The sequence below is a fragment of the Mauremys mutica genome, chromosome 8 (assembly GCF_020497125.1).
Source record: "Mauremys mutica isolate MM-2020 ecotype Southern chromosome 8, ASM2049712v1, whole genome shotgun sequence".
Classification (NCBI taxonomy): domain Eukaryota; kingdom Metazoa; phylum Chordata; order Testudines; family Geoemydidae; genus Mauremys; species Mauremys mutica.
The window spans coordinates 89,000,272-89,025,514 of record NC_059079.1 but is presented as its reverse complement, the minus strand read 5'-3'; the positions used below and the strand labels follow the sequence as shown (position 1 = coordinate 89,025,514).

At 45.1% G+C, this 25,243-nt stretch overlaps 1 protein-coding gene across 1 annotated transcript in view; it reads left to right on the top strand.

Annotated features, from left to right (window-relative positions):
• The window catches only part of HTR4 (5-hydroxytryptamine receptor 4), a 226,342-nt gene that overhangs the window by 124,241 nt on the left and 76,858 nt on the right, over window positions 1-25,243 (top strand). Inside the window, exons 6-7 of the mRNA XM_045026269.1 lie at window positions 9,127-9,280; window positions 12,403-12,968. Of these exons, the coding sequence (XP_044882204.1) occupies window positions 9,127-9,280; window positions 12,403-12,968 (720 nt within the window). The remainder of the gene's footprint in view (window positions 1-9,126; window positions 9,281-12,402; window positions 12,969-25,243) is intronic.

The following is a 25,243-nucleotide window of genomic DNA, read 5'->3' as shown; positions in this document are numbered from 1 at the left end:
CGGTGAAGTCTTCTGTCTCCATTTGGCAACATGCATTTGTTTGTATTAGTAGCTAAATTTACCCAGCTCCAATTAACTGTTCTCTTTAGGATTATTCCCCAGAATAATTATCTTGACACCAGAGGGCCATTATTTTTCTAACAAGGGTTTTCATTTTGTTAGATGAAATCATTTTTGGACATCTTCATTCTTGACCAGGAACTGACAAGTGCTTTATTTGGAATACTGGGGGGGCCATAATGTGTGTTTGCTTTGCAGGGAAAAGGGGAGGTTGTTTTACTCAAAGATGGAAGAATCTGGTAACTTGGGGACGATCTCACACCTCTGTGAAGCCACTTAAATCAATAAAAGTTGATCCAATTTTACATTGGCATAAATAAGTCGAGATGCTGCCTTTTAGATTTCAAATGGTAGCGGAATTATTGACTCAAAACTTTATCTTCTCCAGATTTTTTGTTGAGAGGGTGGTGTAAAATTTTGTGCTTTACTGGACTAAAATAAACAAAAAAATGGCAAATGCAAAGAACAGGGTTTCTTTAGTAGCCAGATTATTACACAAGTTGTGATCTGCAAAGAAAAAATTTACTTGACACAGGCAAGTGGGAAAGAAGAGTTTTCCAATGGGATTGCTCTTTCTCGGACTGTTCTACAACATGGCTGCATAAACCAGTGCACTTTGTATGGAGAGAGCCTTCAGGAATTTCCTGGCTGTTGGGGCATGAGGGCACAATTGGCAGGTGACTGTTAGTCTAGGTTTTGCTGTGCCTTGGTGTATTATGCTGGCTGAACATGGTGGCTTCATAGGATAATGTGAACATAAATTGGTCCTACCCTGCTATACAAAGCAGATCGGAGCAGACAATACTGCCATGGAAGGGTGTTCAGACACCATGTACACAGCCTGCTTGTATGTGGCATGGTGTATGATAGTATGGAGGCAGAACAAACAAAAGTGACAGACTTTCTATCCTCTCAGCAAGAAACTACTACTTTCCCAGACACTTTATGGGGATTTTTGTTTTAATTGATTCAAATGGAAATGCAATACATTTTCCTCGGTCTAACTGTGTTCATAAAATATGTGCTACATGCATGGTATATGTACATGACAATACATCAGCAGATTTAAAATACAAAGAACACCCAAGGGACCAGCCTGCCTAGTAGAGGTGGGTGTATAAGTGCCTGACTGTTGTAACTAAGGAGCAATCCTCATCACGGTATACAGATACGCTCAGCTCAAACAAAATTGTATTAGAAACCCTGAGGATAAGTAATAATGTAACAGACACTCCATGGCCTAGGAGTGTCTGTTACATTATTATTATTTTTTGTATATCCGTAGTGCCCAGGGACCCTAATTAAGATCAGGGCTTCACTGTGCTTGGTGCTGTACAAACACACACCATGATCTACACCTTCCACTTCCAGGCCCCACAATGCTCCCAGCTAGCCTGAGTCACAAATATGCAGAACCCCTTCATTTTCCTTTCTCCCTTCTGTGAGCCTAGCAGGCGAAGGCACCTTTGCAGTAACTAAGACTGCAATCCCATGAAGGTTGGTTTGATTATCAGGCACTGTATTTTCATTTTCCTTTGGTTTTGCAGGGTTTTTTGGGGGAAGGTGGTTGTGGGGGCAGAGTCACTCCTATATAGCTTAAATAAGTGTTTCTCAAACTTGGGATACCGCTTGTATAGGGGAAGCCCCTGGTGGGCCGGGCTGGTTTGTTTACCTGCTGCGTCCGCAGGTTTGGCCGATCACGGCTCCCACTGGCCGTGGTTCGCTGCTCCAGGCCAATGGGAGCTGCTGGAAGCGGCAGCCAGTATGTCCCTCAGCCCGCGCCGCTTCCCGCCTGGAGCAGCAAACCGCGGCCAGTGGGAGGCGTGATCGGCCAAACCTGCAGACGCAGCAGGTAAACAAACTGGCCCGGTCGCTAGGGGCTTTCCCTACACAAGCAGCATCCCAAGTTTGAGAAACACTGACTTAAATCATATCAGTAGGCACCCATGACTCAGGATATATCACTTTCCCTGGCACAGTCTTGGGCCAGCATGACAGCTTCGGTGTTCTGCAGCAGAAATTCATGGAGAGAAATGAGGGGCATTTTCCTTTCTGTTTCCTCTTCATCTTCACAGTCCCTCTCTGCTGTCTCCACAGTTTACTGTTAGACGATTCCTGCTTCCAGGGAATGTGATCTATGTCTCCTCTCTGTGGAGCACTGAGAGCTGTTAGGCACAAAGGTATTGTTAATAGGGGACATCTTACACTTCACCAGCATTTATGTCTTCTTCGTGGCCTGATTTGTTTGGTAGCCAGCCAGAAAAGTGGGAGTCCCACAAGCAGGAACAGGACACATTTGCTCTTATGACACTTTGATTTTATGAGCCTCATATTTTATCTTATGTACTCAGCTGATCGTGGCAGTACCCATTGGTTAGAGACATAGGAACATGGCAGAAATTACATACAGGATCAGACTAGTCGTTCAGCTAGTCCAGTGTTCCATCTCTGATGGTGGCCCATACTAGCAGCTTCAGAAGAAGGTGAAAGAAGCCACAGAACAGACAATTTATTCAATAAATTGCCCTTTGGGGAAGTTTCTTCCTAACCCCAGGTAGGTAATGATTGACTTATGCCCCGAAGCATGAGGGTTTATTTATAGCTCTCATAAACTGTTATGGCCATGGTATGGGGTCTTTCAGCATCCCTTCAGAGTTAGAGAGAGAGTGTTCTCTAGTGATTAGGGTGTAGGTCTGGGAATCAGGAAGTATGGCACAAAATTCATCCCTGATGTAGCCAGATATGAATCCCACTGAAGTTAAGGAGGAAGTCAGGAGGAAGAGCTCTGTGTAGCTCAAAAGCTTGTCTCTCTCACCAACAGAAGTTGATCCCGTAAAATATATTACCTCCATTGGGACCTGAACCTGGGATAGGGAGCTGGATTCTTCTCTGGCTCACACATCATCTGTAAAATTGTTATCCATGTTCTGGTTGCAGAACCTTTATTATTGATAATGATGATGAAAAGCAGAAGGGACCTAACTTGACTTTCCAGTCCCAGGTGAAGTGTGCAGCAGTGGCATTTAGAAAAAAAATCACATTTTGACATGTATGTGGAGAAATATTACTGTGGGATCACTGAGAGGGAAGAAATATGAGAGCCTATGATGTTATTTTTACAGTCCTAATTTTTATTTTAATAGCCCTTTAATAACATGCACAAGCCAATGTAATGCTGTCAGCTGCAGTGCAGATAAAGGTTCAGAAAGCTAACAACTGGAACCACTTGGATGAATGGTTTCTCCAATATGGTTAATTGGAAACATTTCCTGATGATTTCCTTATCAGTTTACTACTCCTGACTCAACATGTTAATTGCTAGAGGGATTTTTGAGCTCTCTTTTTCTCTCTCCCATTTATTTATTTATTTTCATTTTGTACCCTCTCTGCAAAAACCACATTCTGTCTGGACTCAGCAATTGTTTGCTATAAAGCTGCTTCTGCTGAATGCTACAACCATCCAGCACTGAACAGCACCTTCTAGTAGGCATCTCTTCAGGGACGGGGGAAAAAAAGTATCTCACTCCGTGTCCCTGGTACTTAGTGACACAAGGGCTGTTGTAAATGGTGCCCAAAGTAGTACCATCTGTCTCACTAAGAAGTAAATGACTTTACTGGAAATACTTGTTTGATCTCAAGGGTCAAACTGTTTATTTCCTTAGCACAGAAGCACATAGAGAATGAGGGAAAACCCAGCATCAATAAGCTACAGTAAACATGGCACAAGGTTATGTGTACTGACTGGTTATCACAGAGACACACGGTGCTCAGTCAAACTGTGGAACTTGTTGCCATGGAATGTTGTGAAGGCCAAACGTACAACAAAAATAATTAAATAATTTCCTGGAGGTGAGGTCCTTCAGTGGCTATTAGCCAAGATGGTCAGGGATGCAACTGCCAGAAGATCGGACTGGACGACAGGGGATAGATCATTCCAAATTGCCAAATTGTTCTGTTAATTCCCTCTGAAGCATCTGGCACTGGCCACTGTTGGAAGACAGGATAGTGGGCTAGATGGACCATTGTCTGACCCTGTATGGCTGGTCTTATGTAAGGAAGTATTTATTTTGTCCCTTTTCAAGGCTGACATTGACCCTCTTGTCTGTTTGCAACATCTCTTATTCCCTCACTCCATGAGAATGACCTAAAGCTCACACCAGTCCTTAGCAGTAACTCAAGACCTGCCCCTAGTAAATTAAGGCCCAAGACTACCTCCCATTAAGGTAAACAGGATTGATTTCCATTTACACTAAGGCCCCATTACATTGCTAGAGTGATGTTAAATGTAAATAAGAATCAGGCTGATTAGTATTCTTTCCATTAACTTTAATGGGAATTGGATCCAACCCTGGAAGAGGGATATATTAGACAAAGTATATCTGCTATTGCAAGTGAAATCATTATGGAAACCATCTTTTAACATGCATGGCTTATATTATTTATGCAATTGAGGATGTAATATATAGAAATGGGATGTTTGCTCTCTAAGTCTGGCTTTTTGTGTCCTGTGCAATCTAGTCAGGGACTCTCTCAGAACAGTGGTTACAATATTCACTGTGTCCTGGCCATTGCTGCTTCTTATTGTCACATTTTAGGATGATGCTATTGCACTCATAAAGTGGACTGGCACAGGCACAGGAGCCGACTTTCCAATGTGCCGGGGGGTGCTCGACCCCTAGCTCTGCCCCAGGCCTCGCCATTTCCTGCCCCCGCTCCACCGCCTCTTCCTGCCCCGTTCCACCCCCTCCCCCGAGCATGCCGTGTCTTTGCTCCTCCCTCCTGCCCAGCCTTCTGCATGCCGCGAAATGGCTGATTGCATTGGGCGGGAGGTGCGGGGAGGGAGGGAGGGAGAGGTGCTGATCCACAGGGCTGCCGGCCGGCGGGCAGGAGGTGGTGATGGGGGGTTGAGGGGAGCTGATGGGGGGGTGCTGGTGGGTGCTCAGCACTCCCCATATTTTCTCTGTGGGTGCTCCAGCCCCAGAATACCCACAGAGTCAGCTCCTATGGTCACAGGTGTCCTTCCCTTGCCTCCATTCAGAGATTAGGCCAATTTCAGCATCAAGCCTCACACAAAGTAATTCTCTTTGCTGGCAGCCAGACATGGTTTGTTCCTATTTTTAATGGCTTTTTTATTCCAAGGTAACTACTTTAATGCAGTGCTCTTATCCCATGGGTTCCCAGATACCGTTGCTGCATTACATAGCACTGATTCCGAGCTTTTGCAGGCCAGATCTGCAAAATATCTCTTCCAAACCATAATTGCCCATTCAATATTAAAATACATACAGCATTCCTATAGTTAAGTTATTATGTGTAAATATTTAACACATGTCTACCCTACAGGGAATATAGTTGCATAGCTCTGGGGCTGTAGCTATATTGGTATAAGCCTGTAGTGTAGACACAGCCTACAGCAACATTTCTTCCATCACTGTAGGCACATCACATCCCCAAGCGTCAGTAGCACTCAGGTGTGTGGATTTGAAGAGTGCATCAGGTGTTAACACTCTTGAGACAGGATTTCTTGCGCTGCCACTTGTGACTCAACATTTGTGTGTGTGCCTCACTGACCCACAATCACAAAACGGCACGTTGCCATCTCATAATTAGCACCACACACGTGGACCTACTGTCCCCCTCAGGAACCAAGTTTAGCTGTTTCACTACAGCTGTCTATAATCTCCTGACTGTAACTTTATGCCCTGCAGTACCTTTCCATGTGATTTTAATGGTCATTTTCCATTAGAAGTCATCTGTTCAATTGGATGTCGGATCCAAAGTCCACTGAAGTCACTAGGAGCCTTTCCTCTGTCTTCATTGAGCTTTAGATCAGGTGCTTAGAGGGGTATGCTCTTTCCCCACCTGTTCCTAGTAGGGTGCAAACAGGGTCAGAACAATTCACTTAAAATACAGCCAAATATTCAGGGATAGGGTTTTGTTTGTTTGTTTTGTGCATTTTTCACTTAGCTCTACCTCGATTCTGTTCCTGAGTGTGCCATTGACAGTCTCTGACCCTGAACCACTCACGTCTCTGCTCTGCACCTCAGTTTCTCAATTTGTAAAAAGCAGACGATACTTATAATTACCCACCTTTGTAAAATGCTTTGAGAAATTTGGGTTAAAGACATGACATAAATGTAAATTGGTATTATGCTACACCCATAATTAACTTCACTGACGATGATCCAATATTCTGAGTGAAGAAACACATCCTTTGTCTCAGTTAATGAGGATTAATCTATAGAGCTGGGCTGAGGACGGAAGTGAAGGCTTTCAAGATTTTGAAATGTGGCTTCATGCCAAATTGGAATAAACACAGAAAATTTCAAAATTCTTTGTGAAGGAACATTCTTAAATAAATAAAAACAAAAGTGTTTTTGGTTGATCAAAACGTTTCAAAATATAACACAAAATACAAAAATTAAAATTAAAATTCATTTCAAAACAAAAAATCAAAATGTTTCGTTCCAAAAACATCAACATGGGATGTTTGGACATAGTCAGAACTTTTTTTCCTGGACAAGTGACCCGATTTCATGAAGTATATTGATTTTGATGGAGCCACATGTTCTGTCAGAATATGATTTTGTCAAAGTGTCTCAACCAGTTCTAGTGAAATATACCAGTCAAACCACCACTACTCCACCCTAAAAATATGCCCTGATATGAGGAGACGCTTTCTGCAAATGGTGGGTCATGTCTTTCCTACTTGCTAAGGGCTTGTTGTAATCCTGGAGACTGTGGTTCCTTGAAATTCACTAGAAGACATCTCAAGTCATTTTCAGATGCAGCTCCTCCTGTCAGTGAGCAGAAACACCACACAACAGGTTACTCCCACAGTAGCATTCTCTCAGGCAGCACAGCAGCCTGAACATTTCCTTTGCCACCTAAGAGTCAACTCTCTCTCCCCCTTCCCCCATGGGCAAGATACTCCATAATTGTCTTCTGCAGGGATTCTTGCATCTTCCTCTGAAACAGCTTGGACTTGCCACTGTCAGTGACAAGATGCTGAACTAGCTTGGCCACTGCTCTGATCTGTTATGGCAATTCCTGTATTCCCCTGATGGTCCTCTCTTCCCTTTTCAGGCTAATAAAGAAGTATGTCTAGTTAAATCAGGCTGTGGAGCAGTCTTCTAAGAGCTATCAGATCTGCTGGATCCGTAGGGACTTTAAAAAGCAAATTGAAAATGTTCTCATCTGCAAATGCTTCTAGTTTGTGAAGTGCATGGCTGATGTACTAAAGGAGATTTTAGTGCAGTTTTGTGAGCAGAGCTATCAAACACTTCACATAAAAAGTCACTTTGCAAATGTGCTTGCTTAATCTCGTTTAATATGGTCAAGGAAGAAATTGTGTTGTGTCGCCTGAGTATTCAGTTTACTCCTTATCTGTTCTCATGGTGAAAGGCGCAGCTTGGGGACTTTCGTTGGTATTGTGGTTATATTGCCCTCTATCAGTCCACATCCCAATATCTATATACTGACACCACTTGGCTTTGATTCCTCCCACTCCATCAAATACAATCCAGGCAAACTGCAGAGACCTCTATAGCAAAGCAGCCTGGATAGACCACTTGACTAGGGGTCAGGAGATCTGGTGTCTATTCCTGGCTCTGCCAGTGACGTTGGTCAAGTCACTGTGTCTCAGTTTCTCCATCTGAAAAGCAGGGATAATAATCCTGGTGCAGCTTTGGAAAATGTTTTGAGATTCATAGAACCATAGACGTGTAGGACTGGAAGGGACCTCGAGAGGTCACCTACTCCATTCCCCTGCTCTCAAGGCAGGACAACGTAATAACTAGACCATTCCTAACAGGTGTTTGTCCTACCTGTTTTTAAAAACCTCCAGTGATGGAGATTCCACAACCTCCCTAGGCAATTTGTTGATCAAAGATCAGCAAGACCATGGATCAAAGATATCATACAAGAGCTTTTATTAAGGGAAAGTATTGCCCAAGCAAACCCTGCTGAATCAGGCCCAACATAAACCTGCAGCGTAGTGGCATGGCTGGTGCACTGCTTTGTTTATGGGCACATACTAAGTTCTGAAAAGGACTTAGAGTTCAAGGCCTGGGGATATTTTTAGGCAGATAGTAGGTAGCTTCTCTTGAAGCAGATGGGTAACTCCAAGTGACACGTCGATTGTACAGAGGGCTGGGAGTCAGTCCTAAGTGGCCTTGGGCATGGCAAGGCACCCTTTCCTGCTTCAGTTTCCCCATGTGTACAAGGGAAATAGTGACACTGTTTCGTGAAGTGCTTTGAAATCTATGAAAGAAAAGTGCTATATCCTGTTGTTATTATGAATGCTAAATGCACATAGGGATATGAAAGAACTTAAATTTCTCAGATCCTCTCTGATGGGCAGAGAATGGAAAATAATCAGTTTTCCAGGGCAGACTTTTGGTCTGCCCTCATGGCTGTATGTTTAAGTGCTGCAGGGAAAGAGTCTAGTGAAAGAAAGGAAGACAGGAAGAGGGCTAAGAAAGAGGAAACCCCAAGGGAGTCGCATAAATATGGTCACATTTTATAGAAGACATTTTTGTGACTATGAAATGCTTTGTTTATTTCTGTGTACTGCTTTTGCTATCCCATCCCCTTCAACCCCCAAAAATCAAGTCCATTGTCCTGAAGTTTAAAAAAAACCCATCTCAACAATGGCTGAACTGAAGGCAGATGAACTAGCTCTTCATCATCATTAAGAGGAGGAAGATGGCTCAGTGTCTAAAGCACAAGAGTAGGAGTCAGGAGATCAGTGCTAAATTAGAGGCTCTGCCACTATCTTGCTCTCTGACTTTAGATAAGTCACTGCATTGCTCTGTGCCTCAGTTTCCCCACCTGTAAAAGACTGATATTGACTTCCCTCAAAGGAAAATGTTGAGGCTTCATTCATTCGTCCTTTTAAAGTGCTTTGAGACCCTTGGATGAAAAGCAGCTATAAAAAGCAAGACAGTGTTTCTGTTTTTAAAAAGGAGAAGAAAAAGGTGGCATAAACTGTATTTTTGTTTTGTCTTTAAAAGCTCTGGAGCGATCTCCATTATTGATGAGCAGTGTCTCTCCTTCCCCTTTTAGGTACTATGCTATCTGCTGCCAGCCTCTGGTTTACAGGAATAAGATGACACCACTGCGCATTGCTCTAATGCTCGGAGGGTGCTGGACTATCCCGACATTTATTTCTTTTCTCCCTATAATGCAAGGCTGGAATAGCATTGGTATATTAGACTTGGTGAGTAATAACTATAATTCCAATTGCTTGATGTGAAATGCCTCCAGTGATTGCAGCAAAGGTGCCCTCCTCCCTTCCCCCTTTTAAATATCACTGTCCACAAAGACTTGAAGGAGAGAGGTGTTGAATTACAAACTCGGTGATATTTCTGTAGAGGTGCTGCTGAATGCCTAGAGGGTGCCTGCCATGGAGATGAGGCCTTTGCTTTAGGTCCAGTGGGAGATCTGCCTGAGTAAGAACGGCAGGATTTCCCTGAAATCTAGGGAAGGAGACATTTGTATTTAGAAATCATGGGCCTGATCCTAAGAGGTGCTGAGCTGCGTCTTCACCACTGATTTCCGTGGGATGTGAAGGTGCGCTAGGCCTTTCAGGATTAGACCCCTAAGGAGCATGTCACAGAGATAGCGGCAGCTCTCGGTCAGAAGTTTAGACGAGGGTTAACTCACCAGTGCTGCACGTGTGCTTATTAGTCAAGTGGCCTTTTGAAAGTGCCACGCAGTGGTCTGCTGTGGGTGCCAGGCCATTTGACGACACAAGTTCAATCGACTGTGTATGGGCCTAGCACACTCTTAAATTTAACATTTCCCTTCTTGTGGGTTTTCCTGCAGAAGGGGGATGATTTAACTCCCAGTATTGAAAATGACCCCCTATAATTGTATGACTGATAGCCTTGCCCACGCAGGGTAATGAAAAGACCTGCAGTTCTCCTGCAACAGGAAGATATTTGTGGTAGCCAATGTTTTCTGAACTATATAGTGATTTGGAGTGTCCAGCCTGAGACACCTTAAAGGGGCCTGATTTTCAGAGGATGGGTGCTCAGCACATTCTGAAAATCAAGCTCCTTGAAAGTGTGTCCAGTTGGGCACTCCAGCACAGAGATGCCCAAAATCCCCACTCACTTTTGAAAATCTTGGCCCTTGACTATAACAGTGCTGCCCCATGGAAAGCCCAATAGTGGGGTCTATCTCCTGTGCGGACCAAACATGCCTGGACAGCTGGGAATTGAACTGAGATCCTTAGATGGCTTGAAGGCACACGCTCTAGCAAGTGAGCCACCAAGAAGGGTGCTGCTTCTCTTGCCTTTTTTTGCTGGTCCCACCAACACTCCATTTTCAGTTTTGCACTGATTGGGGAGGGGGGAACCTTCCCCACCAGGTGGGTCATCTAGTTGGTAGTTTTATACCACTTCCTTTGGCTTTATTTTCAGAACCTCTCTTGTGGGACATGGGGCATAAAAGCCATAAGTCACTCTCCATCCTGCCAGCATGTAGATAAAGGAATTAATGATAATAAAAAACAATAGAGTAAAAATGAGCCATTTAAAGAGGGCCTGGGATTAGTGCCTTGTATGTGAATCTCAGAGCAGACAAAATTGGAAACCCTGAAAGAAGATTTTAATACTTGTGGGCTCCCTTTGGATACCAAGGGCAATCTGTCAGGTGAATTCACTGGGCGATAAGCGCAAAGATTCCTCCAGCTGGGCTTGGGGATCATTTAAGGATGATTAAAGGAATCATTACTTCTCCTATTGATTTTTTCCATCGACTTCTCTGCTTGTGTCCTTTCAGAAAAGGCTCCGCTTTTATTTCTCTGCCATCGACCCTTTACATACCAGAGCACAATCCCCACCACTCCTTGTTATTGTGTTTAAATTGATCCTCCACGCAGTTTACTGGGTGCACCCCGGGCAGTACACCGGGGGGAAATGCGATAACGGTTTCCAAGAGGCTCAGATGTGACTGTGTGACAACACATCATAGCTCCCTTTTCACCATCTTTAAACTAAGATGACGCTGACCACAGCTATAAAGAACAAGAAGGAGTTATTCACATGCTGTCTTGTCAAAATCAGTGCAGGAGAGAAAATGAGAGGCAGAGGTACTTCTCACACAGACACCTAGTGACAGGCATTACGCGATCAAGGGAGTTGATGCTGCCACTGTTCTGTAGCAGGAATGTTCTCCCAGAGGATTCCCTTTCCCCGCAAACTCACATACTTCACTTCCCTCCATTCTCTCATGGGTTTTCTTTCACCAGTGGGTGCCTATGTTGTAGACCCTGGGCCAAATGCAGCCCTCTGAATTATATGATATAGCCTGCAGCTCTCCTCCTCTTTAATGTGGTAGACCAGCACAAGATGACTTACAGTCTGTTTGGCTCAAGATGGAACACTGCACATGGACAGGAACTCTCTGTGGGCCACACTTCCATAGTAGAAAGAAGAGACTGGCTGCAATCTGCTCTGTTTTATAGAGAGTGTGCATTTCATTCAGGTTCCTTTCTTGTTCCCAGCGTGAAGCTTGGCTGGGCAAAGTTTGGCTATCTTTGCTTTAAAACTGGATACAGGTGCATAATGTGTAAATAGCAGAGAGTAAATGGGTTACCTTCCTTCATCTCCCCCCACCCCCCACTTCTTGTCAGGGTTTGTTCTGTTCCATCTACATTCCTTGGTCTCTATTTTAGGGAGGGAGTAAATATTTGATAGCCATGTTGAGATCCTCTCTGGAGTGTTTGAAGTTGTGACACTAACTACAGAGTAGTAGGGCTTAAGAACCGCAATGCAGCAAATTCTATGAGGATGACCACACAGGGTATGTCTACACTACACAGTAATCCTGGACTATGTCTCAGTTTTGAGCCTAACCCCCCATTTCGTCCACACATAAATTAGTCTGACTCGGGTCAGCAACCTCAGAACCTGGGTGCTAGGACCTTGCCGGGGGGGAGTCAGGTCAGAGTTGCCAATCCCTGCTCCATAGAAAAGGTCTGTGCAGTGCAGAGTGGACACATCAGCAAGGCTGGGAGACCCAGGTCCCGCCATTGTAAACCCAGTTTTTACAACACAGTGTGGATGCTCAAGTGCAGGCTTGGAAACACCTCACAAATCCAGGCCCCACGGACCCAGGCTTTGCAGACGTACCCAGAGAGAAAATAAGAGAGAGAGAGCAAATGGATGAGACATACACAAAAGACAGTGGAGAGATGAGAGAGAGAAGGAAGAGATAGACAGAAGCAGAAGCTGGTGGAGAAGTTGGCACAGTGACCAAAGCACTCAGTGATTCTTGTCATCGGAGAAGCTGTGATAAGCCTCTTTTGTTCTTTGTCCCTGCTTTTTCTTTCAGATACAACAAAGACAGTTCAACAAGGCTTCCAACTCAACCTACTGCGTATTCATGGTCAACAAACCCTACGCCATCACCTGCTCAGTGGTGGCCTTCTACATTCCATTCCTCTTGATGGTGCTGGCCTACTATCGGATCTACATCACAGCCAGGGAGCACGCCCGCCAGATCCGGATCCTCCAGCGTGCAGGGGCGCCCACAGAGGGGAGACACCACCCCGACCAGCATAGCACTCACCGTATGAAGACTGAGACCAAAGCTGCCAAGACCCTGTGTATCATCATGGGGTGCTTCTGTTTGTGCTGGGCCCCGTTCTTTATCACTAATGTCGTGGACCCGTTCATAAATTATACTGTACCTGAGCAGCTGTGGACAGCTTTCCTGTGGTTGGGCTACATCAATTCAGGGTTGAACCCCTTCCTGTATGCCTTCCTGAACAAGTCTTTCAGACGTGCCTTCCTCATCATTCTGTGCTGTGGGGACGAACGCTACCGAAGGCCTTCCATCTTGGGGCAAACTGTCCCCTGTTCCACCACCACTATCAATGGATCAACGCATGTGCTAAGGTGAGTGCTCCTCAGAAGCAGCAGAGTACCTCAAAAGCAGAGAGTACTTTTGAAAGTAATTCACTGTTGTCAGTGGGCTTTTATTGAACGGCAGATTTCTTCTTCTGTTAGGGCATGGGAAGGGTTAAATTTCCAAAGGAGGTGCAATAGGAGCACCTGAAGAATCTGGATTTGTGCCTGCGCCCTGGTATTTGTAGGCACACAGCAGGTAATGGCATGCCTGCCACTGTGTTCAATTCCTTGATTTCTGTGTGCACAGAAGAGATTATGCAGGTGCAATAGGCATGTGAACATTTTTGAAGGGGCATCTCAGTTTAAATGTTTCACCCCAATCAGTCAAAATTGACACTACTGAGATGCTGTAATTCCTCTCTCTGGTTAGCAAAGACCCATTATCTTTCTATGTTCTATCATTCCTTTCTTTAAAATCTCAGTCATTTCATTTTCTAAACCAATGCCCGGGGCCTTCATTCTATGGCATGTCATTGTAATGGTTTACCCTGTGTTTTTTGTCATGTTCACAGGCAGCGAATGGCCTCTAGCTAATGTATTTTAATAATGTCTCCATTCTAGTCAGTGGATCTAAGCCTATATGGATCCTGTGAACAGCTATCTGCACTTAGAGCTTGGAGCAGATAAGGGGCACTTGAGATTGGGAGCAGGATAAGCTAGGCTGGTGAAGATCAGGCACTTGATGAATCTCTGGAGGAAGTGCCAGTGCTGTGTGAAAAACACTCCCTTTTGACTCCCTGTCAGAGGGTTGGGGAAGTGGGTGGTGGAGTTATATGGGGGAACGAGAAAATCAGTGCTCCCTGGAATGTCAGTGTGAGCTCCTCTTATTCTCTGATGAATGGGGATGTAAGCAGCACCTCCACAACACAGTGGTGTGTTGATTGGGGAGGATAGTAATGAACAGCTCTCAGCTCTAACTCCCAGAGTGTAATGCCCAGGTGACTATTATCTACAGCCAGGAGGCTCAGTTCCGAAGCTGAACTCCCCCAAACTGGGTTCCATCAGGGGATTTGTCTCAGACATATTTTTATTGTAAACATCCATGTCCTCTTGGAATGGGCTTCTGAGGTATAATGGATGGGAGAGGGGAATGACTCAGCACAGTAACTCATGCACTCAAGAAGGCCCTTTTTTAGGTTTCCAGGCCACTAACAGGGGTTTTTAAAAATACCTTCTGCTGATTAAAATCGGGTTTCCAGGGCTAAGCTCCTTGTGCCCTCATTCTGTAACTGAGTCTTGGCTTTGTGCCACTCTGCTGTGTGAGCTGTTATTTATATCATAACAGTGCTCTCAGGGATGAGCCAAAGGCTGAAGGAGGATTTACAGAGCAGCCAGGCTGTCTCTGGCATTGCTCATTTTGAAGAACCTCTCCAGTCCACCATAAGCAAATCAGTCATTTTTCTGGGGCTCTATAGCAGTGGATGTTGTAAACACATCATTGGGAGGGAAAAGACTGTGGTCTTACAGTAGTGCTGGATGGTGTTTCACTGTTGTGAGGCTCAGTGTTTTATGAGACCTGTCACTCCTGGGACTAGCCAATGGCTTTGACATTTAGAAGATGCAGGATTCTGAGGACGGCACAGTGGTCTGGAGAGGAAGGGAGAGAGACCTGCATCTAGTTTTAGTCAGTGGGTACTGAGATCTGACACTTGACTACCAAGGATAGAAGCCAGAGGGTCTGCAATGCACTTCCTTCCACTCTTCAATGCATAATGACTTGAGTTTGGGGGAAAGGGAGCTGTGAAGGAAGCTCATCATGATTGGAGGGGATGCATTGCCTGTGGTTTTCCTATCTCCAGCACTGAGCACCCCAGTCAATCATCACAATGGCCTCTTACCATCAAACTCTTCTTGGACACAGCTGTGTCCTGCAGCTAGAGAGCATAGTGAAAATCAATCCCTGCAGAGCTAGAAATGTACACAAGATCATCACAAGGAAAAACACTACAGCTGGAGAAGGATAATGGGTTATAACAAAGGGGAGTTCATATCTTAGCTGAGATCACAGGAGGGTTATTTCTGTTTGCAACCTTCTCTATCTGCATCCCTTTCCCTGTGTTCACCCTCTTGTAAGTCCCCCAATACGTGAATGAATGGCAGATATTGGAACCACTTGCATAGATTTCCTGTGCTCCTATGATTCTGTTAGACTGGATGGAGCGCTAGTATAATGCCCCATAGAGAGTAATTCTACATAGGGCAGGAAGATGGGCTAGGTGACCTTTACATCTTTTCCACATTTACCTTCTCTGACTCTGATGATAAGCCATAAAGAAAGCTTTTGGGTAAGATTGTATCATATCTCTCTAGTGTTCTTACATAACTGCAACTCAGATCACTTCCCATTGGCTCACCATCATCTCCCAATACCTCCCAAACCCTGCTTAGCATGGCAGTACTTAGATGCTTGCTTCACATTGCAGGTTTCCATCTCTTCCCCCTTGGAGGCTGGAATGATCAAATGGGGCTGCTCAAGAATGCCTGCTCTGCACACCAGTCCTTCAGAGGCCAATTACCTTTTGGTTTCCTCAGCTTTCTAAACTGAGGAGGGAGGTGTTAGTTATTTCCCACAGGGTGGGGGTGGGCAGTGGCATACATTTATGCTGATAGAGGTTTGGGGTTTAAGAACGGAAATCTGCCCAGTTATGATCTGTGGGCAGCTATTCTTGCCTGAAAGCTTTTCTTAGTTAAATTGCATCAACACTTTTGTTTTAAACACAAAGCACATTGTTATCAGCAAGGAAGGAGGATAAATTCAGTGAGCTACATTCTCCCAAGCCCTAACTTACACCTCTCTTCACCAGCCTGGTAACCCTGGGCTCTTCACTCAGCAGGTGGGTGTTGATGACCTACCATGGAATTTTCTGCTGGATTGGGGATGTTCTAGGTTATGTCCCAGGCTTCATAGGAGCCCCATTGGAGAAGATGTGCAGGGGACGTGCTGAATCAACACATTGCGAGGATAGAGAGCCAATGATCCTTCTGTGGCCAACATCTCCCATTTATGGGGCTCTGACAACTTCTACGGGTCCCTCAGCAGGAGCTGTTTTCTCCATTCTACCAGAGTCAGTGATGGCAGAAGTTAGAGTAGACCCTTTGCTGAGTCCTTCTTCCAAAAATTCAGGGAATTTCAGGGTTTGGTTAAAGGGATTTAACTCATTCAACCCAGTAGGAGAGCAGGCATGAATGACAACGTTCATGGGAATGGGTGTCTCATACACATCAGATGCTTCAACCCTTACTTGGCTCAGAATTTTCATTGGGTCACATTGTTCCCTCCCATCCAAACCATTTTACTCTCGCTGAGTACTGTGCATCTAATGAATTTCTAAGGAGGACTGGAGGTTCCAGATGCAAGGGGTGCAGTTGTCTTTGTTTAAGATGAGACACAGACGTTGTTCTGGGATGCAACTGACTTTTAAGAATGTTTTCTCATCAAAGAATGCAGTGTTTTATTTTTCTGACAACATTAAGTGTCAAAATGTTCTGACAGAACCATTTTAGGATTTTTCACATTTATGTTAGGAATGAAAAAAAAATAAACCACTCTGAGGATCAGAGTGTGCTAAAAACACTGTAATGTTTCCCTCACCAAATACAAACTGACACAATTGGAGACAGATTTTATTGCCTTTTGTGTGTGTGTGTTCTCATGAAAGATAATAGCAATGTAGTCCTAGAAGACTGAATTTCTCCAGGGTATAGGCATAACCCAGGCAGAGATAGTGCATGCCACTCTGACCACATGCCTTAATCACAAATCAGCACTTGGAGGTGCCAGCAGACATCAGTTTCCATAGTGCTCATTCAGTTCTTCATCTGTCTGCCAATCAGTGCCAAGGTCCTCTGTCACTGGGACTTTGAATGAGACCACCAAGTTCCCCCCCCCCCAAACATACTACTGAATAGCTATTAGATGGAAACAAGTTGCAATCACAACTAGAACTGTCTCTAAGGTGCCACAACTACTCCTCGTTCTTTTTGCTGATACCGACTAACACGGCTGCTACTCTGAAACTAGAACTGTATGCGCAGAGGGAATAAAATTCTGTACAGATATTCATTCAGTTTTGAAAGTGCATTTTTATTTGATCATATTACAACCCTTTTGGATTTGCTTTCTGCAAACATATGAGCACTTGAACTTTACTAGAACAAATACTCCTCCAAAGAGCATTTTTATCTTAATGTCTGAATTTTCACCTACATTAATTTTTGAACTATACATACAGTTGCAAAATTCAAGCAGTGTCCGTGCAAACTGTGAATTATAAAGTCTGCAGTCATCTCTACAATGTGGAATTCACACTGTATTAGTGCTTTACAATTTATGTCATTTACCTGAGTTAGCTACTTAAGTTACAGCATGAATTACATATTTAATTGTGATATTTGCAATTCACAATTCTAGTGAACTGCAGATTCAGAAATTATTTGTTGAAAGAATTAGGATCAGTGGTATTCCCACATAGAACAAGTTCCAGAATGTTGCAGAATGTGGCTGTGGTGAAGATGTAACTGAGCAATGATCAGAGCTGACAAGCCCTGAAAGTATTCAAGGGGTCACTTTTACGTTAGGAGAGCTGATGAAAATGAGCTGATAAGTGTATCTCTGTTGGAAAGTCCAGTCAACTGCACAGGACTGAACATACCATGGGGACAATGTTTCTGAAAAATTGTTGTTAGAGAGCTGGATGACTGTGTTGTCACTAAACTGCAATTTGTTTGGGTTCATTCTCAATCATTAAGGCTTGTGGTGAAAGCTTCTTTTTTTAAAATGTGACTTTGAAAGTGCTTTGTGAGTCAGAGAGGTAATTTTTCATGATTGCAGTGATTTTAGGTTTAGTCATATAGTCATAGAGTTTAAGGCTTGAAGGGACCACCAGATCATGTAGTCCAATGGTTCTCAACCAGGGGGTACACGTACCCCTGGGGTACATAGAGGTCTTCAGGGGGGTACATCGACTCATCTAGATATTTGCCTAGTTTTACAACAGGCTACATAAAAAGCACTAGCACAGTCAGTACAAACTGAAATTTCAGACAGACAATGACTTGTTTATACTGCTCTATAGACTGTACACTGAAATGTAAGTACAATATTTGTATTCCAATTGATTTTATAATTATATGGTAAAAATGAGACAGTAAACCATTGTTCAGTAACAGTGTGCTGTGACACTTTTGTATTTTTATGTCTGATTTTTGTAAGCAAGTCGTTTTAAGTGAGGTGAAACGTGGGGTACATAAGACAAATCAGACTCCTGAAAGGTGGACAGTAGTCTGGAAAGGTTGACAGTCACTGATCTAGTCTGACCTCCTGTATGTCACAGGCCACCAACACCACCCAGCAGTGGTGGTGCTAGATCATTGGGGGCCCTAGGCAGGAATATTCCCCCCCCTGCCAATACCACAATACTAAAATAGGCAAGTTCTTATAATAAAAAGCAAATAGGGCACCCCCTGGAGCTGCTCAGGGTCCTAAGCAATTGCTTAGTCTGCTTATGCCTAGCACCGGCTCTGCCACCCAGCACCCATGCACTAAACGCAACAAACGAAATAAGACCAAAGTGCTACAGCCCACAGGGGATGAGACTGCTACGTGGCTCAGGCAGAGAACAGGAGGGACCGAGGTGCACCCATGTCTGTTTCCTCTCATTATAGTAATCTCTTCTCATTCCCATGTTCTGGATGGCGTAACAAGGTCCTCTGCCCACCCCTCTTCCTGGGGCCCACTGGCTGCCCCAATAAAGCTCAGAGAGGCTTCTAGTTCTGCAGCACCCATAGCTTTATTTACACATGTTCTCCCACCACCAGTGATATAGTATATACAGAGCTTGCAGGCCTTACAATCTCCTCTCCTACACAGAGTCTCAGCCTGGAGACTAACCTTCCCCTGGCCATTCCCCCTTCTTCTGGCTGCTAGCCAGCCTTTATAGCCCTTGAACCCTCAGGTGCAGCCAGTTCTAAAGGCCAGGCACCAGACTTCTCCCCAATCCCAATCTATTTCTCCTGATTGGGGCTGGCTGAGCAGGGGCTAATTAGGTGCTTTTGCACCAGCACCCTGCTACAGATGGGTTATACAGACTCCTTCATTGCTTCTCCAGAGGTAGCTGCCATAATCCATAGGAAACTTGGTTGAGATTTTCAAAGCTGTCTGGGGATTTTGCTATGTGACTCCCATTGAAATCAACCCTCTAGCTGCCTTTGAACCACTCACCCCTCAACCTTGGAGGCTTTAGACTCCTTGGTACTCCTGCATCCTGCTCTAAATTCCAGTAGGGGCTCTGCTATCTTCTGTGCTGTGGAAAGGGAGGGAGAGTGGAAAATGGGCAAAAGGAGAGCCACTGCACCCCTTGCATACATTCAGTGGATGTGGAGGTCCTAAAGTCACCTCTGATGCTGAGAGTGTTCAGGAGTACTTGTGGGAATAGTTTTCACACATGATCTTTTAATGCTTTATGCTTCCACTTTACAACTACCTCTGTCAGAAGGTCTCACGGCAGGTTAGTGAAGGTATGAATTCTCAGACCCACACTGCGAGGTTAGCATTCTCATGACAGGCAGGAAACAGACACAGGCTGGAGGATAGATTTGTCCAAGGTCACCATGTGAGTTAATGGGGGAACTAGGGACAGAATCTAGATCTCCTGTTTCCCAGTTCTGTGCTTTAGCTGCACCATCCTTCTCCGTCTTGGGCACTGTTTGGACATAGAGCGTATAGAAAAGTTTGTACTCTGGTGAGCTCAGATGGGATAAAGTGATAAATCCATCAGTTTTCTTGCAGAAAAGCAGACCAAATAATATGTCTGTTCTCTTTCCGTCGGGCAGCAGCCTCCTGCTGCTGATCTTATTTCTCTAAGCCATCCAAAGTCACGTTTTTCCTCTAACAAGAGCAAAGGGAGAAGGAGAAAATACAGGCTCTAAAAATGATGAACCATTGGTCCTTATATATACAAAATAAATAACCCACCTACCCCTTGCTCCACTCTCAGAACAGCAAGGCTGTATAAAACTCTTTGAATTCCATGCAGAAATTAATGTCTAGCACTGTGCTGTAGCCTTACCAGTTGCCCCAGCCCCTAGAAGCCACAGGTAATTGCTTCTATAAAGCTGAAGCCACCTTGATCCGGTGCTTTCTTTCTGCTGTTTGGACAGTTGATCTGTTGTCACCAGTTTCTCTTTAAACTTTTTAAAGTTTAGCAATTATATGGCTTAGAACTCAGTAGGTGTAAAAATAATTCCAGCCTGGTTGTTGGGAGGAAAAGGTTGCAATTTCCATAAAAGAAAGAGAGAACTGTTGTGTGAAATGGTATTTCCATCCCTCTGAAAGGTCTGTTTGGAATGTGTTGGGGAGACGGTCACTGCTGCGTGATATAGAAGCTTGCATGAAAAGGGTATTAACCAGGTATCTGTATCCAGGCAGATACATTCCTTTGGATGTCTCCTTCTCCCAGCAGTCACCCATGTTTGTGCTGGATGAACACAGCGGGTCTGTTCTTCTCTTGATACAGGAGCATCGCTCAGACTTCCCAGGTGACCCTGGGCAAGTCCCTTAAGTCTAGTCCACACTTACAATTTAGGTTGACATAGCTACAGTGCTCAGGGGTGTGAATAATCCACACCCCTGAGTGCCGGAGCTCTGCTGACCTAACAGACAGTTTCGATGCAGCTAGGCCGATGGAAGAATGCTTCCGTTGATCTAGCTACTGTCACTCGGGGAAGTGAAGCTCTTACAACAATGGAAAACCCACTTCCATCACTGTAGTCCGTGTCTGTAACGCCTGTAGTGTAGACATGGCCTTAGTCTCTCTGTCTCAATTCCCCATCTGCAAAATTGGGATAATAGCACTTTTTTTCTCCTGTCCTTTTGTCTGCCTTGGCAGTGGTGGATGGGAGATTGTGCAACAGGCTATTGCACACATGGAGAGAAGGGGCTGACACATTTGAGAATTATATGACTATGCAATAGAACACTATGGAAACTAATAAATAAAACACCTGCACAGTAAGTCCTTTTAAATCAGCAGGCCACCTTTTCCCTCCCCCAGGGGAAGAAATATTACTCTCTGCTCCTTCCTCCTCTTGGGGTTTCTTTTCAGAGGCAGGCAACCATTCTGAGGCCTTCCTTGTAAATCCTCCTGCATGGAGACCATTGCCGTTAGGGCTGTCTCTGCCACCTCCAAGTGAGCTTTGCATCGCAGTGGAGAGGAAGCAGCGAGATTGTACAAACTGTACAAATTGTACAGGCTGATTGCTGGTTGCAATAAATAAATCTCAAGATGCTGGTGCTGTGGAAGGGAACTAATTTGCTTCTTTTCAGATGTGATTTTTGACAATAGTCGTGCCCTTAAGATGGCTTCAATGTCACAAGGCCCTTAACCCCCTCAGCACCTGATTGCATCTCCACAGAGATCATTGGCCCATCAATAGCATTATGTCTTACATCCAGCCGAGAAGTCTCCCTCTGTGCCATTAGCTACAAACTTTCTCTCCCTTGCATGCTATGCAAACCAAATTACACCCCATTAAAGTGGGCAGACCTTGAGTGTACCCTCTGTGGTTCTCCAGGGGTTGATTGCCGGGAAAAGTATCTGTGGCCTGGTCCACACTGAGAATAGCGTAGCTGAAGTTGACGTATCTGAGATCGAATTAAAATTACTTACTTCGCATCCTCGCGGTGCACCGCAGCTCCCCCGTCAACTTTGCTTCCGCCTTTTGCCGAGCTGGAGTTTAGCAGTCGATGGGAGACCAATTGGGGATCAATTTATCACGTCAACACTACATGCGATAATCGATCCCCGATAGATCGATCGCTACCCACCAATCCAGCGGGTAGTGTAGCCGTACCCTGAGATATGAAGAGTTACCGAAAGAGAATTAGTCCTCATTGCAATAAGATGGGACTTGGTCAATAGTTTTTGGCAATAAATTAATTCCCAGGAGAGCAGATCTTTGTCTCTCCAAACAGTAATTAAAATTACACCCAAGACATGAATGATTTAAAGGGTGAGTGATTTAAAGAGACAGACAAAGCAATAGAGAACAGTGTGGAAGAATGAAGTCAGGTGAAAGGAGTCTGGCTGTCTCAGCAGAATTCAGATCCAACCAGTCCAGAGCATCTGATGTGTCAGTATTGTGGAGTGGGAAGCCCAGCGCACCAGTCCTCTTCTGCTGTTTATGCGCTGGTGATCATGGAGATACCAGCTGGTGCTGCGAGATAAAGTTTCACCTGCATGGCATTGCTGCTCTGGAGCATCAAAGAGCTAGTATCATACCTTCACCATGCCTATTCAATGGTGCCTGGACACCTCATCTTCTCAATGCCCTCTGAATACCCAACCCACCTTCCCCATTCCTCACACAAATATTTTTGAAGAAGGATTCCTTTGCTTAGGGTGGCACTAGCATTCTACATAGTCCTCCCCTCCCCCAACCACCAACTCCTTTCTGAGCAGTTGAGCTTTGGTCGGAACCAATCTACACTTGGATTAGTATTTACTGAGGTCTTCTTTGCCGATACATTTTGTGGGCATAGCACTACCCCGCACACCAGGTGTACTCTAGTACTGGTCTGTCCATGCTTATATATGCTCTGATGTTTCTGGCTGTGCCCCCAGCCTGCAATATTTACCGAGAACCTATATCATGCTTGGCACTGCACAGCCGGAGAAGCCGATTCTTAGACTATAGGGGACACACAGCCTCAGCGATACCGACACCTACAAGCACATTGGGTCCCTGTATGAATTTGAGATGATGTAAGAACCTAACTGGGTTGAAAGGCTTTGTGGAAGATGTCTGGTTCAAGGAGTTGAGAGGGGTTGCTTGGGCATAAGAGGGAGACTTTACCCAAGCATAAGGAATTGAGGAATAAGCATGAATTGAGGAAGGGAGAAGGGAGAAGGATACAAAAGAGGCAGTGAGGAGGGAAGAGCAAAGGGAGCAAGAGGGGAGTATGACTGATTTGGAGCTATATTTAATTTAGGAATACTACATATTGACCTGGTTAATGGGATGTTTACTGTATGAATATGTTGGGTTTGTATTACAGGGGGTTATAAGTAAGGCTAAGATTTTGTCATGGATATTTTTTAGTAAAAGTCACGGACAGGTCAGGGGCAAAAAAGAAAAATTCACGGAAGCCGTGACTTGTCCCTAACTTTTACAAAAAATATACCTGACAAAATGGGGATCTGCCGGTCTCCACGCCACCTGAAGCAGGGCAGCTGTGCAGGGGTTAGGAGTCACCTGCAGCAGCTAGGGGCTGCGGGGTACCCCTGCCACCTGCAGCACCGGGGGTCTCCTGCTGCCAATGGGGGCCAGGAGCTGTGGGGTGCCCCCACCTCCCATGTCAGCCAGAAGCTGTGGGGTAACCCCATCAGCAGCAGGCCAGGAGCTGTGGGGGTTCCCCCACCATGGCTGGGAGCTGCAGGGTTCCCCGCCACCTGTGGTGGCCGTGGGCTTGGGGGTGACCCTGCCACCTGTGGCGGCTGAGAGCTGCGGAGTACCCAGCCACCTGCAGTGACTTGGAACTTCCGGGGCCACCAGAGGCAGCGGGGGTACCCCATAGCTCTCTGCCCCCACTGGAGGCAGGGGACCCTGCAGCTCCCGACCACCGCAGGCTGAAGTCATGGAGGTCACCGAAGTCATGGATTCCGTGACTTTGGCGACCTCCGTGACTAAATCATAGCTTTAGTTATGAGGAAATACCAGCACAAAAAGAACGGCAGAAGATAAGACACCCCTCAGGAAACACTTGAGAGTTGTTATGGGACAGTGCCAGACCATTGGTTCAATCTCTGATGAGCCTACAGGACTGATTTGGACCAGAAAGGCCAAAGCCCACAAATACAGAAGAACAAAAGAACTGTGGCTGTTTAAAAAGGGTCTCTCTTTTGGGAGAGAGGGAATTGTTCAGGGGAACCGGACCGAAACACGAGGACTCCCCAGGGTGTCTGAAGATGTTAGGCCTACCTAGCTTACCATCAGGGAATGATAAGCCTGTAGGTAAGATAGACATGTGGGTCAATTGTTGTTTTAAAAACCTTTTTCTATAAATTCTTTTTTCCTACTTCAAAATAAACAACACTTATCTTAAGATGTCTGCTTGGTCACAGCCTCCTGAAGGAGGAGTCTCAGGAACTGAATCCAGTGGGACCTGCTGGGTATCATGGGTTATCCACAGGGTCCTGTAGTTCAGGGCTCGATCTAAGGATGGGAGAATTATGGAATTCCTCCTCAGGATAGATAAAGGCATGTAGCTTAAGGCAGTGGTGTAATTACACTAGCCCTGTCATTCTGACCGGGAGATATAGGCAGGAGCAGAACTGTGCGGGGCCTGGCAGGTGAAGATGAGAAGGTTGAATTGTTGTGGAAGGTGGAAGCCAGTAGATAGATTTGAAGCAACATGCCAAAGCAGCAGGAAAGGAAATCAGTTCAGAAGGCATATAGTACATCTCTCTCCCTTTGCACACCCATGCACCTGCAATCTGCTTGTTCCCTCATGGTGCCATCTGTGGACTGTGCCTGCTCCAGTCTGGCACCATCTGTGCTCTCCACACTTCTCCTGAGAGTCACGCTTTAGAACAATACAGACATGACTCTGAAAGGGATGAATTACAAATCCTACTCATTTCTCTAAACAGTTTTAAACAGATGGGTAATCACCATAGCAATAAAGGCTGTGCTAATGAGGGGTCCTCACAGGAATTCACTCTTGATGGCATGTTCCCTTTCTACCTTCAACTCTCCCAGGCACTATCTCTCTGGCTATGGCCAAGTTCATGTTCACTCTCTTTTACGGAATTAGGATTTTCAAATGTGGCCGCAGAGAATGAGTGTGCCTGCAAAACTGGGAAGCACAAGCAAGCGATGACACCTGCACATTAGGTAGCGGTGCCCCACTTTTCTCAACCTGCACACACAGACTCCCGGGTCTGTACATGTTGTGCCTAAGTCTGAAAATTTGCTTCTTTCCGTCCAGATACGCACAAATTGGTAATAGCACTCGCTGAATGATACCAGTGTGCTCTACGCATCACTTAGTCAATCCAGTCTTCTCTAACAAGGTAGCCAGAGAGCTGAGGGGAACGATGCATTTGTACGTGCTTTGGTAGGATTTTGTACACAGGGGATGCTGTTTGAATCAGGAAATCCGGAGATTAGTTAAAAATGTGCCATTATGTTGCATTCTGATAAAACTGAGAAGTGTCTCTCAAGGACTCTAGTTTTATGGCTAGAAATCCCTACTTCTGCCTATA